Source organism: Leiobunum rupestre, chromosome 11 (assembly GCF_980474605.1).
Source record: "Leiobunum rupestre chromosome 11, qqLeiRupe1.1.hap1, whole genome shotgun sequence".
In the NCBI taxonomy this organism is placed as follows: Eukaryota; Metazoa; Arthropoda; class Arachnida; order Opiliones; family Sclerosomatidae; genus Leiobunum; species Leiobunum rupestre.
The window spans coordinates 26,884,073-26,902,200 of record NC_143394.1 but is presented as its reverse complement, the minus strand read 5'-3'; the positions used below and the strand labels follow the sequence as shown (position 1 = coordinate 26,902,200).

General features: G+C 35.6%; 1 protein-coding gene across 1 annotated transcript; it reads left to right on the top strand.

The window, feature by feature from the left end:
* The first annotated feature begins 5,978 nt into the window (after nucleotides 1–5,978).
* LOC149922089 (uncharacterized) lies at nucleotides 5,979–6,719 on the top strand. Its single transcript, XM_090162245.1, has one exon. The coding sequence runs from the start codon at nucleotides 5,979–5,981 to the stop codon at nucleotides 6,717–6,719; it is 741 nt and encodes a 246-aa protein (XP_090018371.1).
* The last annotated feature ends 11,409 nt before the right edge of the window (nucleotides 6,720–18,128 follow it).

The window sequence follows — 18,128 nt, the reverse complement described above, 5'->3', positions numbered from 1 at the left end:
GAAAAACGCTAGAGGGAAACGGGCGTGTAAACCTCTATAAACACGCGGATTCACAATGTTGGAAATTGCGGGGGTCCGTATATGCTGCCCAAAAAACCTTACTAAGAATTAAAATTAAGGAAAGTATTTGCAACTTTAGGTTATATGTAAACCACAGCTATTCAAAAATATAACTTTCATGAAAATCGGACTTAAATTAAGGAACTGTATGTAGATTTTTAGGCGAAAATACAAAACCACGAAAATTGGGGTCCCGTAAATTACCCTGAAAACTATACTTTAATTTAATATTTACTGATATAACCGAAGTTGAAGGTCCGCTGAATCCTAACATATCCAATAATATATTTTTTAACTTTATCGGACTTAATTTTAAACAAAATATCTACCACACAAAGCGCAACCACCCAAAATAGTAAATTTGGCAAATTCCCAACCTCTAGGGCTCCGATTTGCAAACTTTATGAATGGCTATCAATGGAGATGTATGTACATTCGAACGAGATATCATTGACTCTTCTAGCCCTAACCATTGAAGAGATATGCGCGACACGGCGGCATCGGCATCGGCTACACTGTACGTGAAACTAATACACACAAATCCTTAGGATAGTGTGTAAAAACCATGCATGGTGGTTTTTGTGTTGTTGAATTTGAAGTGTAAATTTCAAGTTGAACGTTTCTTCTAAGAAAGGCTTAAACTAAAAATCGGACGAATAGTGTAAATCAGTAACAACTTGAAAGGTTTATTTATTATTATTAGATTTTTGTTAAGAAATTTATAAAAAAGAGGCCTATTTCTACCTCCTTAATCCTTCAGGGCGGCGGAAAGATAGTCATACGTTTTAGGTTTTATTGAGATTATGAGTGCCTGCAGAAGTTTCATCTATGTTCGACCTATACGCATAGATATTCTTCATTTCAAAGCTTAATTACATAATTAAATAAGCAGGTTAAGTAAAATTAAAAAATTTGTGTCGTGTAATTGATCATTTAAAAAACACCATCAGGCCACGTGTAAATTCACACAAAAAAAACATCGTGAGTTAAAAACCTTTAAGACACGCGGAGATCCCGTGTGAAATTACACGAAGTGATTTTCGTGTAATTGAACATTTAAAAAACACCTTCAGGCCACGTGTAAATTCACACAAAAAACATCGTGAGTTAAAAACCTTTAAGACACGCGGAGATCCCGTGTGAAATTACACGAAGTGATTTTCGTGTAATTGAACATTTAAAAAACACCTTCAGGCCACGTGTAAATTCACACAAAAAACATCGTGAGTTAAAAACCTTTAAGACACGCGGAGATCCCTGTGAAATTACACGAACTGATTTTCGTGTAATTGAACATTTAAAAAACACCTTCAGGCCACGTGTAAATTCACACAAAAAACATCGTGAGTTAAAAAAATTTAAGACACGCGGAGATCCCGTGTTAAATTACACGAACTGTGTAATTAACCCTAAATTCGACGTGTTCTACACGTGTGTAATTTTCAAACACGTATTATCCACGAAAAATATGAAAGTTCCACTATAAATACACGTGTTTTTGCTACCTGGGATAGTTCTTTCTATAAAGTAACATGGTCTTCTTGTTTTAACGGATGATAAAATTGGCGAATAAGTAGATAAGTCCATAATGAAAAGGGATAATAAAGCTAAACCCTAAACAAATTTGAAGAAATTTAAAAACTTACTAATAGCTCGTACCCATAGGTCTTCGAGCAAACAAAAACGCTAAACTCGGACCAAATAGATCTTCGAGTGAATAATTAAACTAAATTAAATAAAATAGCCAGAAAATCCAACGGTAGACCGGTTTAATCCTATTTGGGACTCGTCAGTACCGTGCGGGAAATCTGGCTCGCGACTATAACACCGAATAGAGAAACTAAGCCTAAATATTAAAAATTTCAAAACGAGCTGCATAGCAACGGAAAGCCGAATAGGGGGAGAGTGGTGGAGAATAGTATATACGTAAGTCCATAGGTGGTTCCTTTTAACTTCTTGTTTTAACGTTGCTCTTACGTCACTATATTTACCTTTTCCTAAACTACGAGCGCGTGCTCGAATCACGAGGAGCTTCCTATTTTCTAACGCTCGTGCAAATCGCGCGTGCTAAGATAATTCTACCGAAGCCAAGTTTTGTGACGTAAGAGCAACATGTTATACTATACTTCTACTTTTAACAAGTTGGATAAGCGTAAAAAAATTATAGAAAGAACTATTGAGCCCCAGGCGCATTTTGTATATTTTAAGCAATTTCTTCATGTTAATGGTAGTCTCAAACGTAAAATGAAATTTGTGATGGTTCGACTACCTGGGGTTGGAGTCAAGACTCCGAATCTCTCTTTAAACTATTGCTTTTCAAGCTGTCAATTTATTGTCAATTATCGAATGTATGAACTCTATAAATTAAAAGACAACAATTAAATGCTTATTGTAATATAGTGCTAATTAAATAATTTCAAAAAAGAATTTAACAATACAATTTAAATCCTAAAGCCTTAACCAATTTATCTTACAAACTCTACTACTTAAATATGACGAATAGTTATTTAAATTATTTAAACGGGTTAGCCCTTAATCGCACTGTTTACTAGTTATTTACGTTTAAAATTCCTTGTGAAAATGAACAGATCTTTAAAATTAAAATAAAGTTACAGAACGTAACAGCGTTTACAATCTAAACTCTTTCTGAACTATTGTTTTTTGAACACGTATATAAGTATTTATTGTACAGCAAATATACGCGTTTACGAGTTAAGCCCCATTTTCATGCTCGCTGGTAGCGGATAAAAATCGACAAAATCTGCTTCCGCTACACACTTTTTCACTTTCCGCGTCGATCTGTTTCAAACAGATATTTTAGATTAATTTTCACGCTTGCGAGTGGCGGATGCGAATTTTGACGATTTTTATCCGCTACCAGCGAGCATGAAAATGGGCCTTTAAGCTTGTTTTCCACTGGCGCGCGCAACGACGCGTTTCTCAGCTTTGAAACGTTCAAACGTTTTTAAGCGCCTAAAGAAAATAACATTATGACGCGCGCTAGTGGAAAGCAAGCTTCAAACGTTAAATTGATAAACGCGTTTACGTGCCAAGCGTTTCCATGAATACCGTAATTGCTCTCCAAGCGTTTATTTGCTACACGTGTTTACTGGCCATGCGTTTAAATTCAAAACGAGTTCAATCTCTAATTAATTAATTAATCCATGCAAACGCTTTTGTTGAAGAACGGCCGGTTTTTTTACCACTGACCAGACTTACCTTTAAATATTTGAATCTAATAATTTCGCATTCTTTTGATTATACTAAAATAAATGATAATATTAATTTTAAATAACGCTTTAAAAATAAATTGATTACTTTTGTAGTAGATAGATATTATCATAAGCCTATAACCTCTAAGTTTGAAATGCGCGTACCACCACTGGACGGGCGAAAAAGAAGAAATCAGGCGATAGTATCGGCACCTGGTAGAGATAAATTGAAGCTTCTTCCTTCCCCCTTTCTCTCTCTACGCACCTCTCTCTTACCAAAGCAGCTGGCATCATGCATTGCGGGACGCGTTACGTTTATCTTTTCCGCCACCGGGTGGATTTAGCGCTGTACTTTCGCCAGTCGTTTGCTTGAACCCACACTGCCTTTCGATTCAAACTTAGGGTTGATAGGCTTATGATATTATGGATAGTTTTCTTCGCCGGTACATGCGTTAACTTAGGTTAGTGAGTTATTGCGAATGAAAATTACAAAACTGCCAAATGATTACAGTTATCGAATGAAGATGGAGACCTCGCTAAAAATTTCGACTTAAGAGAAAGAAACTCTCTTTCTTAGGGGAAAACCTTGAGAAGATAGCCATTGGTCAGTCAAACTCTTCCCGGGAATTATCACCACAAATTCTTGGAATAACTCTGTCGCTCTCCGAATACGAGTGATAAAACTCAGGCTTGGTATTTGTCGGGGGGTTTCCACTTTTCACAAAAATACAAAAAGGATATTTACAATGAGAACAGTGCAGATTCCTGATATTATATGTTTCGTATGTCTGTCCACAGACCACTTACCCAAGAAGGACTGGCTACAACCTACACAAAAAGATTTCTCAAAAGTGATTCGGCTTTTTTACCGCAAACAGAAAATAGCTAGTAAAAATTCTTTTTTTTTGGAATTTTAAAGAAAAAGGTCGTGTGTGCGAGCCGGCTTCTAGAATAATTTTTTTATTATCGCGCGTGCTCGTCTTTGTACCTTCAAAACTGCCTCTATTTACCATGAGATCGCGTGCTCTTAAAAAAGTTGAATCACATTCGAGTCAAATTGTCGTTATTCTTCGTAATACACGTCTAGAGAGTATTTCATCTGTGCAAGGATTCAAAAATAGTTATTTAAAAATAATTAAAATTTACATTATGTTATTCACAATTTTTTTTTTTTCAAACTTTGATGGGTGAATATCAACACACTAACGCATGTGTTTACGACTACGTAGTTTTGTGTAAATATAGCATTTTTTTCCTTTTTGATTTTTTATCAAAACCATTATTTTTATCGTCACACTTTTCCTATAAATACGTAGTGTATCTGTCAAAGGGCAGTGTTTTTTTTTTTTCATTAATTGGCCTTCCAGTTTCTGTACCGTTTAACCCGTCATGAAATAAATTGTATATAGAAATTTTAATTCAGTTTTAAAGGGTATTCTGTCTACGATCAGTCTAGTATGGGCAACATTTTTTGGTCCTTCGAGCTGGATCTCAGTACATCAGTGAGCAGCTACAACTCATCTGGGAGAGCTGGTCGTCTAATCCTTGAGTGTGGAACAGTCTGATCTATACGGAAGTCATTCAAACTTCATCAGGGCGTCGATAACCATAGATGTACTACTCAACAAACGTCGTGCCATCAAGGGGCAGCTAACAAGACTGGAGACGGTTCGCGCCAGTCATGTAACTCGTCCACTTACAGACCTTGCTGTCGGGTCGTACAAACAACCATAGTAGAACGATGTACAGCAGCCGACTTCGATATGCATGAAACAGAGTACAACGAACTAATCACACGAGCAGAAGATCTTAGCCTGTTCGTCAATGGTCTCCTCCTTCAACGTAGAAGGGTAGCTCCAACACCATTTACGGCAGAGACAACGGCTGATATCAAATTCCCAAAGATGGAACTTCCAACCTTCAGCTGTAACTATACCGACTAGTTCACTTTTCATAATTTGTTTACTGCCACAGTGCACAATACACCGCTGTCTGGAGCACAGAAGCTGCAGTATCTGAAGTCGTCTATTCGCGGCGACGCCGCATTACTTATTCAATCGATCCTCATTACGGACGCCAACTACAACGAAGCCTGGAATATCCTTTTGGACCGCTATAACAATACTCGAGAAGTAAAAGGTGCGCACATCAAAAGACTATTTAATCAACCAGTTATCAAAGACGAATCAGCCACAGCCATTCGATGCCTATAATCGACACAACGAACGAATGCATTCGATCGTTACGAGTCCTCAATGAGCCAGTCAAGTACTGGGACGCAATTCTTCTCCACATTGGCAAGGATAAATTGGATCCAGAGACCTGGAAGCAGTGGGAGCTTTCACTCACCGGCACTACCCGACCTGCATTCCAGGAGTTAACATTCCTCGAATAACGAGCTTGGGCACTACTGGCTTCATCTTCAAACAATCCAACCAGGTATAGAACTATTGCCACTTTTCACCCAAGGAGAAGCGAAGTTGCACATCATGGCGCAGTACAAAACTCTTGTACCATTTGTGGGGGAGCCCATCCCGTCTACAAATGTGAACGACTACTAAAATCTACGATCGAGGAACTTTGGAAGGTCATTAAGGAACGCTCATTATGCTATAACTGTTTGCGAGGCGACCATTAGGTTTCAAAGTGTAATTCTGGAAGTGCTCAGCGAAACACAATACACTTCTGCATCAAGAATCTCAGTCAATGGAGCCAGCGACGGGTCCAGCTGGAGTTAACTGCTTGGTATCCAGAGACACTGTTCTATCTCAAGTGGTCTTGGCCACCGCAATCATTCAGGTCGAGTTATCAAATGGTCAATTTCAATCAATTCGAGCACTTCTCGATTCTGGTTCACAGGCCAGCTTCATCACTGAGCAATGCTGTAAGACACTACAACTCAAACGAAGACGTCTTAATGTCACAATAGGAGGTATCGGAGCTGTGGGAGTTAGAACTTCCCGTGGGAGCGTTCAACTCAATATCAGAACAGATGACGGCGGCGCTCCAATCAAGTTCGATGCACTGGTCCTGAACATTGTCACTGCAGATTTACCGAACCTTCCTATAGACGTCGCATCTTGGGATCACATTAAGACAATCAAGCTTGCAGATTCGACATTCCAACAGCTGGGACCTATTGATGTACTAATGGGCGCTGACGTCTATATACATATTATCCGAGATGGTATCTGTAGGGGACGACCAGGTAACGCTGGAGGAATAAATACGGTATTTGGTTGGGTTATAAGCAGCACAACGGTAGTGACGAATTCAATTGCACAAGCTCCAGCAATCCCAATACATCCTTGTACCATCGATGAGCAACTTGAAAGGTTCTGGGCATTAGAAGAGATCGCTTCAAAACGAGCACTAACCGCCACTGAACTTCAGTGTAAAGAAAGCTATTCCAAATTCACCACTCGCACAAAAGAATGCTGGTACTGAGGTACGTCGTTCGCATTCCGTTAAAAGGTCCTGAAGAACTTGGATACTACAGAAAAATGGCAGTTCGAAGGTTCACGAATCAAGAAAAGCGACTACAATTAGATCCCGAACTATACGAACAATATCGAACCTTCATGAAAGAGTACATCAACTGGCACACATGTCTCTAATATCGGAAGACGAACGTGCAGCTCAAAAGGGGTTTTATCATCCGCATCACGCCGTTCTCAAGGAAAGCAGTACGACTACAAAATAGTGAGTTGTTTTTGACGCATCGGCTTGTCGGTGCGAAGATTCAGAATGTCCTTATCTGGCTTTTAATACGGTTCAGGTTCCATGCTGTAGTCATGACCGCAGATATTGAGAAAATGTACCGACAAATCCCGGTGCATTCAGACGATACGCTACAAAGAATCGTATGTAGATCGGATCCTTCGGAGAAGCTTCAAGACTGCAAGCTACTGACCGTCACCTATGGATCTGCCACTGCACTTTTCCTGGCCACTCGTACCTTATCGCAGCTGGCATCAGACGTTCAGCACAGATATTCTAACGCATCACGAGCACTAAATGACGATTTCTACGTCAACGATCTGTTAACTGGGGCCGAAGACACCAAAAAAGCACTTCAGCTACAATCCATACTTCTGCAAGCATCCTCCGAAGGCGAGTTCCAACTTGGAAAGTGGACATCTAACGATTCCAAACTGCTTGCATCATTACCAGCAGGAATGCGTGAAATCCACGGTCCGTTGACCCTCGACAATACCGAATGTAACAAAACTCTGGGTCTCCTATGGACACCGGCGACAGATTCCTTTTCATTCGTGGTCCCGGTAACCACAGAACATTCATCATTTACTAAATTAATTATCTTATCCCAGGTTGTAAAGATTTTTTACCCAATTGGTCTATTAGCACCAGTAATCGTCAAAACAAAAATTCTACTCCAATCTCTATGGAGGCACAAGCTCGGTTGGGACGATCAACTTCTTGACCGCGTCACCTCGAAGTGGAAGAGCTTTCAGACCGATCTTACTGACATTAAGCACCTAACCATTCAACGTCATATCTCAATTGTTTTGTGACGCATCCGAAAAAGCCTATGCCGCTGCCGTAAACCTAAAAACTAAGAACCCAGACGGTGACGATCAATCTCATCTCATAGCAGCCAAGACCAAGGTAGCTCCTCTTAAAAAAATTTCGCTACCGAAGCTCGAGCTTTGTGTCGCTGTCCTTCTCATTCGTCTAATCAAGATAATTCAAGATTCATTGGAGAACCGTATCCCAAGGCTCCACTGTTGGACCAACTGTATTGGGATGGTGGTCTTCACCTCCACAGTGGTGGATGACATTCATCGCAAACCGTGTGACTGAAATCCAGGGTTCCGTCCGGGGAATTCAATGGCATCACGTTAAAAGGCGAATATAATCCAGTAGACCGCACCTCCCGGGGAATCTCCGCTGTCAAACTCCAGAATCATTCTTTATGGTGGCGTGGGCTTGTTTTCATTAATCAACCCATGGAACCTTTGGGCCGAGTCAGCCTACGAGAAACAGAAGAATGTCTTTTCGAAGCACGATCAATTCCTGTAACGTCGACTCAAGGGAAGATTTCCACATTCCTACTTGACAAGTACTCATCACGGTTTACCCCCATTTCGCCCAAAATAGTTCTCCCAATTCCCATTTCTCCCAATTCCCATTTCTCCCAATTCCCATTTCTCCCAATTCCCATTTCTCCCAATTCCCATTTCTCCCAATTCCCATTTCTCCCAAAATAGTTATCGAACTTTATTATGAACCTACCATAAAAATATATATTACATGAAATAAGTCCAAGTAATTCTTTATATTACTACAATTAGGATATGCCTCCTAACCTAACCTAACGCCAAGTCAATTCACATATTTAAAACCGCGCAATTACCATATATTTGGAAAATAATAATTGGGAGAAAGGGGAATCCATATTTTTGGGAATATTGATCGTTGGGAGAAATGGGAATCAAATTTTTTGGGAAACGTGATCGTTGGGAAAAATGGGAATACATATTTTTGGGTTAAATGAACTCCGGTTCGGAGAAATGGAATTGGGACAAATGGGACACCATGTTTTTGGGAGAACTGATAACTTTGGGAGAAGGTAAAATTGGAATAAATGGGAACACTCTTCTCCGCGTCACAGTGTATCTCCGTCGATTCACGAAAAATGGTCTATATACTATTGTAAAAAGTCGTACTGCAGCGCAACCTTAAAAATGCTAATATACAGTTACTATTATACTATACTATTTTTCCCAAACAAAAAACTCCTAATCATTATAGAAAGTAAATTTTTTTATAAAGATTTAAGATGTCATCAAAACACTGCGCGATATATGAAGCAAATAATCTTTATTTGACGTCTATCTTTCCGTTCAGACGTGCGAAATTAATTACTTAATAATCTTGAAAGCAAAGCGCTATTTTACGGTCGCTAGATTGCACCCTTCAATTATTCCCTAACAATCGCCAGTTCGCCACTCTCTGGACTATTCGTTTGACGAATAAGTTGGCGAAGGACTTGGGACGAGTGGAGCTATATTTATAGTCTGGAGGCTGTGAGCGATGACAATCTCCACTTTTCGGCCCTAATATGACGAAAGCGTTCTATCTCATTAGAAGCCGAGTTTGCAGATAGGGTTATGTAAATTTTGAGGAAACGGATCGAATTTGGTGGGTTTTGCTGACCCAAACGACGCGTCAGTTTCATAATGTTCGCTCAGCCATCCACTCGCGCCGGTTCAGTTAGGCTAAGCTTAGATCTATTCCCAAACTGGCGCAGTTTATGCCGTTTTAAAACACTTAATTTCTTACCTTGGAAAGAATATTTATCTTGATAAGTATTATCAGAAGTATATAATATTAAACTTAAATATCGACCTTCCTATACTGGTAACATTTCTGATAAAGGTGGGGTGGCGGAGTAGTTACACTCTTAAAATGGTTGGGTTGTTTTTAACTTACATTGGGTTGTTTTGGAAACCCATTTTTAGGTCCGTATGCAACCAACTAAAAAATGGGTTGTTTGAATTTCAACCCAATTTGTGTCACTTATTTCAAACCATTATTGGGTTGTTTCAATTATAACCCAATTTGTATCATTTATTACAATCCAATATTGGGTTCAGTCTCAACGAAAATATAGTTATTGGGTTGTTTAAATTATAACCCAATTTGGGTCATTTATTACAATCCAATATTGGGTTCGGCCTCAACTAAAATAGTTATTGGGTTGTTTAAATTATAACCCAATATGTGTCATTTATTACAGTCCAATATTTGGCTTTAATCAAATATGGGTCGAATTTAAAACCAAATTTTAGTTAAAATATAACCATAACTTAAGTTAAAATTCAACCATAATTTTAGTTAACCTTCTATTTTAGCCCATATTGGGTTGGAGAAACTTACTAATTTTGGATCAATCAGCCAGGCATCTTAACACTTTATTAGTTAAAAGCTCAAAGTCATTTCGTGTAGATTTTCAAAAGCTAGTGAAACCCACCCATTTATAGGTAAATTATCTACTCAATTTTCAGGTTATAGACTTAACCTTTCTTATAAACATAAGAAATACATTAAGGGATTACAATTTACACAAGCCACAATTAACTCAAACCTTAAAATAATGTCATTTTGTTAAATATTTTGAAATTAGAGAAACAACAAATGAAATAAGGCAAGATCATTTTAATACCGTTTGGGTAGTAGTTACAAATAAAAATTAAACATTTCAATGAAAAATTTGGCGCATAGCCCTAACCGAATTGCTCGCAGTGGTATTTGGTATTTGGATCTTGCTTATCGGTTGTATATTGGTTTTAGACAGATAAATGATGTTTTACTTTTGCTTTCGGTTACTTTAACTTGTCCAAATTTCATTGGGGTTGTGTTGTTTGGCGGTCTTTTGGTTCTCTTTTACTCAATTTTTTTATATTAAATTTAGTAGTGTCTTGCCGTTAAATCTATTTCGTCATCAGTCCTACTTCATCCAACACGTACAAAAATCTCGAAATATGTCGTATTTTCCGTGGTAAAAATTGGTGGCAAGTAACAATTTTATATTTATCATATCTTTCTAAATAATAAACTGCGGTTAAAACTTTTAGTATTACTGTAATCCTTGACAAATAACAAACCAAAACAACAACAAAAAAACAAATATGACTATTGTTAAAAAAATCCCCGAAATAGAAATAGGCCTAAAAATTTCGAAATTAACGTACAATAACGAGTTTTAAAATACCCTGTAGAATTTGCTAAGCAACAATCCAAGGTCTAACCTATTTTAAAAGAGCAAAATGCGATGCATGAAATTTATTATCTAAAAAAAAATTAAGACCGTTCTTACCTTTTCTATGTCACTTCCTAGGTTATAGTCCTTCAAAGATGACAAATGTTAATTTTGCAACTTTAAATAAAGTACAAACGGCCGGAAAAAATCCAACCGTTAAAATGGCTGCTTCGAACGTTCTAGAAATGAGACAGCGCTGTCGAGCCTGTCGTCTTATACGTAGAAGATCACGTGAATCTTTTTAAGAAACCCCGGATTGGGTTGAATGTTTGAAATAACCCAAATATACTTAAAAGTGACTAAAATTGTGTTTTAAATTTTAACTAAAAGTTGGGTCAAATATCTTGACCCAAAATTTTTACCCACTTTAAAATATCTAATCGACAAAACCCAAAGTTTAGTTATTTTTTACTAATGATGGGTTAAATACATTTTAACTATATTTTTTTAACTAAACCATTTTAAGAGTGTAGCACTTTAGTTCCGCCGCTAGAGGACCTTGGTTCGATCCCTTCCGCGTAGCGTTTACAAGTTTACTCCCTTTTGGTTAGAGGGGTTTCCCCTATAAGCTCTTCAGTTTCCCCTTCCATAAAACTCAAGGTTAACGGTAATAGTTAGTGTATGGAGCTCTTGGCTCCCGTGGCATGAAGGGCTTGACACCACCCTCCTACGCATCGTAACGCAGTCACCTCAATTAAAGGCGTTAAAAGTCGCTAGATGACTTGGGACTAAGGTGATGCCTTGGGTATCAGTCTAGCTGTTTATTACTTGCTTGAAAAGGTGCTTCTTCGAAGACTGATTTTTCAAAATACTTTAAAAGAAAAAATAGTTCTCAAAGTAACTTCCCAAAACTATTACAAGCTGAACATATAGTGTATCTTCTATAAACTATATTTTCGGTTTGTTATAGTATTTGGAAGTTACTTTGATAACTATTTTTTCTTCCGAAACGTATTTTGAAAAATCAGTCTTAGAAGATGGGGTAGGTACATTTGTTCGAATTTCAATCGTCCGAACGGTGCACCGCGGTGGAACAAATGTTTGAATTTCATTCGTCCGAACCGCCGAAATAACAAATGTTTCAATTGTTCGAATTTGACAACTTGTTTGTTTCATTCGTCCGAATCGGTAGCATCACTTGTCCGAATTCTGTCGCTAAATTAGTATTTCTTATTGCTGTTTTTTTTTGGTCCGGATTTTTTTTAGTGCAAGAATTAAAAATAAAAAACTACATTGTAAATATCGTTGTTTGTTAGTAAATGGGAATTTCGTTGAATGTTGTGGATATTTTAGGTTAGGTTAGGTTAGTTTCACGTTAATGTTACTATTTTCTTACATAAACAATATTTTTTAAAAAAACAACCAATTCCTAATGTTCGAAAAAACGGACAAACGATTATTGGAACAAATGAAATTCGCCAGTAAAGTTAACCTAAATTGAACGACTAAATCACCGACAAACGTTGTGATAAATTTTTGGGGCAAATGAAATACGTTTTCGGACATACGATCCTGTTTTCCGGCATTCGGACATTTGTACCACCGTTTGGACGAATGAAATTCGAACAAATGTACCCAAATCTAGAAGATACACCTTTCAATTTCTAATTTTTATAATCCTCAAGAGAAATAATACAAGCGGTAAATTTTACGACGTGCTGTAGTGTTAGTACACTACAGCATGGCGTAAAATTTACCGCGTCTTTTGAAAAGTGCAAGTTTCATTTTAAGGTCCTATATATTATACACTTCGGATATTACTTATGAAAGAATTGACAAAATGGCGAAGGGAACGTTGTACGTTAAGCCGTCTTTCCAAAAATATCGAGATACTTAAAAATACGGGTTTTTTTTTTCAATTATTGAAAAACGGTCTCTCTTAATAAATGAAATGTTACGGTAGACGTTTTCGAGTTCGGAACGGTTCTCAAGCACCCAAAAAATAGGGCTGTCAAATAGCTGAAATTTCGGCGCAGCTAAAATGTCGAAAATACGTTTACTTGTACGTATATATATACACGATTCTTCAAAACCGTATGTACTGAGTTGGTAATGAGTACCCTGCAGTGAAACTTAAAACGCGAACTCATCTGACACCGTTGTCATCCGTAAAGAGATTGTAAAGTTTACGCCGCAAAATCGCAGTTTGTTTAGGAGCCCTAACGTCAGCCTGTCCGAAGCGTCCAGGAGGGGATGTGGATGGGGGCGAGTGGGCTGGTCGAAGATTTCTGACCGTATCGTTCGGGAGCTCGCTAATCACTTTTCTCTGTCATTGGCTATGAGAGGGCGCCAATGTCATTAATTACGGATAATTACCGAGTTGAAGTGTTACACGTAGAACGCGTGGAAGTCACCCCTTTTTCCCTAAGCCCTTCACTCTTTGTTACGGAACCCCCGCTGAGAAACCCTTAGACTTTTGTTTAAAGCCCTAAGCTTTGAGAAATATATATTTTAAGTCACAGTTTTTAATTTCGACGTTAAAAGATACAGGCTCTCTTTCGATAAACAGCTCTAGCCTTTGTCGCAGCCGGAGTGAAGGAGCGCCTAACTTATTTATTATTCCCCTGGTGTTCGACTCCTGATTAATTTTAGGCCCGACAGACTACGTTATGAACGATTAATAATTTTAAACAAAAGAGAGGAAGAGCTAAAGCTCTCTATGAAGGCTCCGTTGTCAACGGGAGTGGAGCAAGGATGTATTTTTTTCACCTCCTTTATGTTTCGTCGTACCTCGCACGAGATTTACTCTAGACGTTTAGTTTCATCAAGAATGTATTTATTTATAGTTGAGACGATTTTTTGCGTTACTCTCAATCCCCCTCACTCCCTTTCCCTTGCCCCTTCTCCCCTAAAAAAACTCATTGGATCCCTAAAATGCCGCACAGTGGGGAAAAATAATGAATTTTTGGCAAAAATTATTTTAATATTTTTTCATGTTCCAACAACTAAAAAAACCACACAGAAAAAATATTTTTAAGTTTTTTTTTAATTTTAATGCTCTTTATAACTAAGCCTTAAACAAATTTCCAACTTAAAGTACTTTGTAGGGAAACGTGAAAATAATTTCAGTGTTTTTTTTTTAATAAAGGGGCAAATATGCGCAATTGTTCTTTTTCAATACTACGAATACAGGTAATTGAGATTATTTTAAAGGATGATAAAATTAGCGAATAAGTAGATAAGTCCATTATGAAGAGGGATAAAAAAGCTAAGCCCTAAACAAATTTGTAGAAATTTAAAACTTACAAATAGCTCTTACCGATAGCAAACATAAAGACGCTTTGTTATCCCTTTTCTTAATGGACTAATCTACTTACCGTTAATCTACTTATTCGCTAATTTTATCATCCTTTGCAAAAGAGTCCATAGGTGGTTCCTTTTAACTGGAGATTATTTTAAAATAAGAACCACAAACACGTTTTGCCCTAATATCAACTATAATCTAAGTTGAGATTTTAACTTATCAATACTTTTATTTTCAATTCATACTTTAAGCACAAGGGCTCACAAAAAACTAATCATGTGTACTAGCCTGTTGGTATATGCTTCATAGCGAAGGTAGTTTTATATATTTTTAGGAAATATAGCCAAAGTCGCAGTGGGCTATAGCAATCGCGAGTATTAACAAGTGAAGATCGGTGCTATGCGCGACAGGCCCTCTTTGGGTGGGAGTGTGCAATAACTGGTGGCTTTACCGGGGAGTCAGGGTCCGGCTCTTGTCACTGGGAGATGTTAGCTCCGTTCAAAGGGTCCTATCTCCACCCCCGACTTCGGGCAGTTGTGGGTAACTGAGCTTCGGCTCAGGCTAACGGAGAGGGTTCAGGCAATCTGGCCACCTCGGAGGATTGGATTGCCTGCTGTGGGGCGGCAGGTCTCCGTATGAGACACAGTGGTCCCATCTTCCGGCCTTTTGGAGTCCACCGGGATATCCGGTGCTGGGTTATGCGGACCACTCTTTCTGAAGGGTTTGAGTCTCCACCTCCGTAGGTGGGGTGTCGGCTGGAGTTGCTAGCGCATCCGCTCTTATTCTCACTGCTGTGTGCGAAGTGAGGGGTTGGTCGTCCCATTGTTGCACCTTCTGCTGGGTTGAGTGGCTAGCGTCAAAGGTGAGACCATCAGTAGTAGGGTACTACTACCTATGCTGGATTTGTCACCTGTCAGGGCTTGTTGACGCTGGCGTAGGGCATTATGATGATAGATATCCGGTGGTGTGGTTTTAATTTTACCGGTACACCGGGCTATGAATTCTGACACATGCTATGCGCGACAGCAAGAACTTTTCACTTAATAATTTATTTTATGAGTTTCGACATGTTTAGACTTGTCTGGAAATTAAATTTAAATGGCCGTTGGGCTTTTGTGAGTTTTGGCCAATTTTAATGGTAGCGTTTACCCTTTTACCCTTCCCCCTAACTTTCGTGCCAAAGGAAAATTCAACCTTTGATGCCATTAATATTGTAATATTAATTAAATATTCCAAATTTCAATTATTAATTAAATATTCCAAGTGGTAATTATTAATTAAATATTCCAAGTTGTCATTATTTATTTAAATATTCCAAATTGTAATATTAATTAAATATTCCAAATTTTCATTATTAATTAAATATTCCAAGTGGTAATTATTAATTAAATATTCCAAGTGGTAATTATTAATTAAATATTCCAAGTTGTCATTATTTATTTAAATATTCCAAATTGTAATATTAATTAAATATTCCAAATTTTCATTATTAATTAAATATTCCAAGTGGTAATTATTAATTAAATATTCCGAGTTGTCCTTATTAATTAAATATTCCAAGTTGTCATTATTTATTTAAATATTCCAAATTGTAATATTAATTAAATATTCCAATTGCAATTATTAATTAAATATTTCAAATGGTTATTATTAATTAAATATTCCGAGTTGTCCAAATTAATTAAATATTCCAAGTTGTCATTATTTATTTAAATATTCCAAGTTGTAATATTAATTAAATATTCCAAATTGCAATTATTAATTAAATATTCCAAGTTTTCATTATTAATTAAATATTCCAAGTGGTAATTATTAATTAAACATTCCGAGTTGTCCTTATTAATTAAATATTCCAATTTGTCATTATTTATTTAAATATTACAAGTTTTAATTATTAATTAAATATTACAAGTTTTAATTATTAATTAAATATTACAAGTTGCAATTATTAATTAAATATTACAAGTTGTAATTATTAATTAAATATTCCAAGTCGTAATTATTAATTAAATATTCCAAGTTGTAATATTAATTAAATATTCCAAATTGCAATTATTAATTAAATATTCCAAGTTTTAATTATTAATTAAATATTACAAGTTTTAATTATTAATTTAATATTACAAGTTTTAATTATTAATTAAATATTACAAGTTTTAATTATTAATTAAATATTACAAGTTTTCATAATTAATTAAATATTACAAGTTGCAATTATTAATTAAATATTACAAGTTACAATTATTAATTAAATATTCCAAGTCGCAATTATTACTTAAATATTACAAGTTGCAATTATTAATTAAATATTCCGAGTCGTAATTATTAATTAAATATTCCAAGTCGTAATTATTAATTAAATATTCCAAGTTGTCATTATTTATTTAAATATTGCAAGTTGTAATATTAATTAAATATTCCAAATTGCAATTATTAATTAAATATTCCAAGTTTTCATTATTAATTAAATATTACAAGTTTTCATTATTAATTAAATATTACAAGTTTTCATTATTAATTAAATATTACAAGTTACAATTATTAATTAAATATTCCAAGTCGCAATTATTAATTAAATATTACAAGTTGCAATTATTAATTAAATATTACAAGTTGCAATTATTAATTAAATATTACAAGTTGCAATTATTAATTAAATATTCCAAGTCGTAATTATTAATTAAATATTCCAAGTCGTAATTATTAATTAAATATTCCAAGTTGCAATTATTTATTTAAATATTCCAAGTTGTCATTATTTATTTAAATATTCCAAGTTGTAATATTAATTAAATATTCCAAATTGCAATTATTAATTAAATATTCCAAGTTTTTATTATTAATTAAATATTACAAGTTTTCATTATTAATTAAATATTACCAGTTTTAATTATTAATTAAATATTACAAGTTATCATAATTAATGAAATATTACAAGTTGCAATTATTAATTAAATATTCCAAGTCGCAATTATTAATTAAATATTCCAAGTCGTAATTATTAATTAAATATTCCAAGTCGTAATTATTAATTAAATAATCCAAGTTGTAATTATTAATTAAATATTCCAAGTCGCAATTATTAATTAAATATTCCAAGTCGTAATTATTAATTAAATATTCCAAGTCGTAATTATTAATTAAATATTCCAAGTCGTAATTATTAATTAAATATTCCATGTCGTAATTATTAATTAAATATTCCAAGTCGTAATTATTAATTAAATATTCCAAGTCGTAATTATTAATTAAATATTCCAAGTCGTAATTATTAATTAAATATTCCAAGTCGTAATTATTAATTAAATATTTGAAGTTAAAATTATTAACTTATACTTAAAGTTATTTATAAGTTTGGTTTTAATTTTAAAAAATGTGCGCTTAAATTTTAATCTTCTCTGTCGGGTCTGACTTCAATTAAAGCGACGTAAATCTTCTTTCTTTCGATTAGATTTTCATTAATTAGAAACTCAATCTAAGCCAAGCTGCTCTCTAAAAAACAACGCTTATGTTTCTGTCCTTACAAGACGGAGCGGAGTTATACTCCTTTTTTGCAGTTTCCCTCTTTCGTCGTCCGGATTAAAAAGAAAAGGCAAAAATTTCTGCGAGCGTCAATTAAAATTCCCTAACCTATCACGACGCGGAAAGAATAATCTTTCCTACTTCCAATTACTACTACTCTTACTATGACTACCATTCTTGAATCTGGAATTATGTTATTTCATCAAAACGTGTGTTTGTGCCGCCATAAAGTTATTCTGTGGTGGTTCCGCTATCACCGCCACTCTCGCATCTGGTTTTGACTTTATATCGTCTACTATACTTC

What these genes read in the sequence shown, in the direction of transcription:
- LOC149922089 (XM_090162245.1), top strand. Translation starts at nt 5,979, where the DNA reads ATGGAGCCAGCGACGGGTCCAGCTGGAGTTAACTGCTTGGTATCCAGA.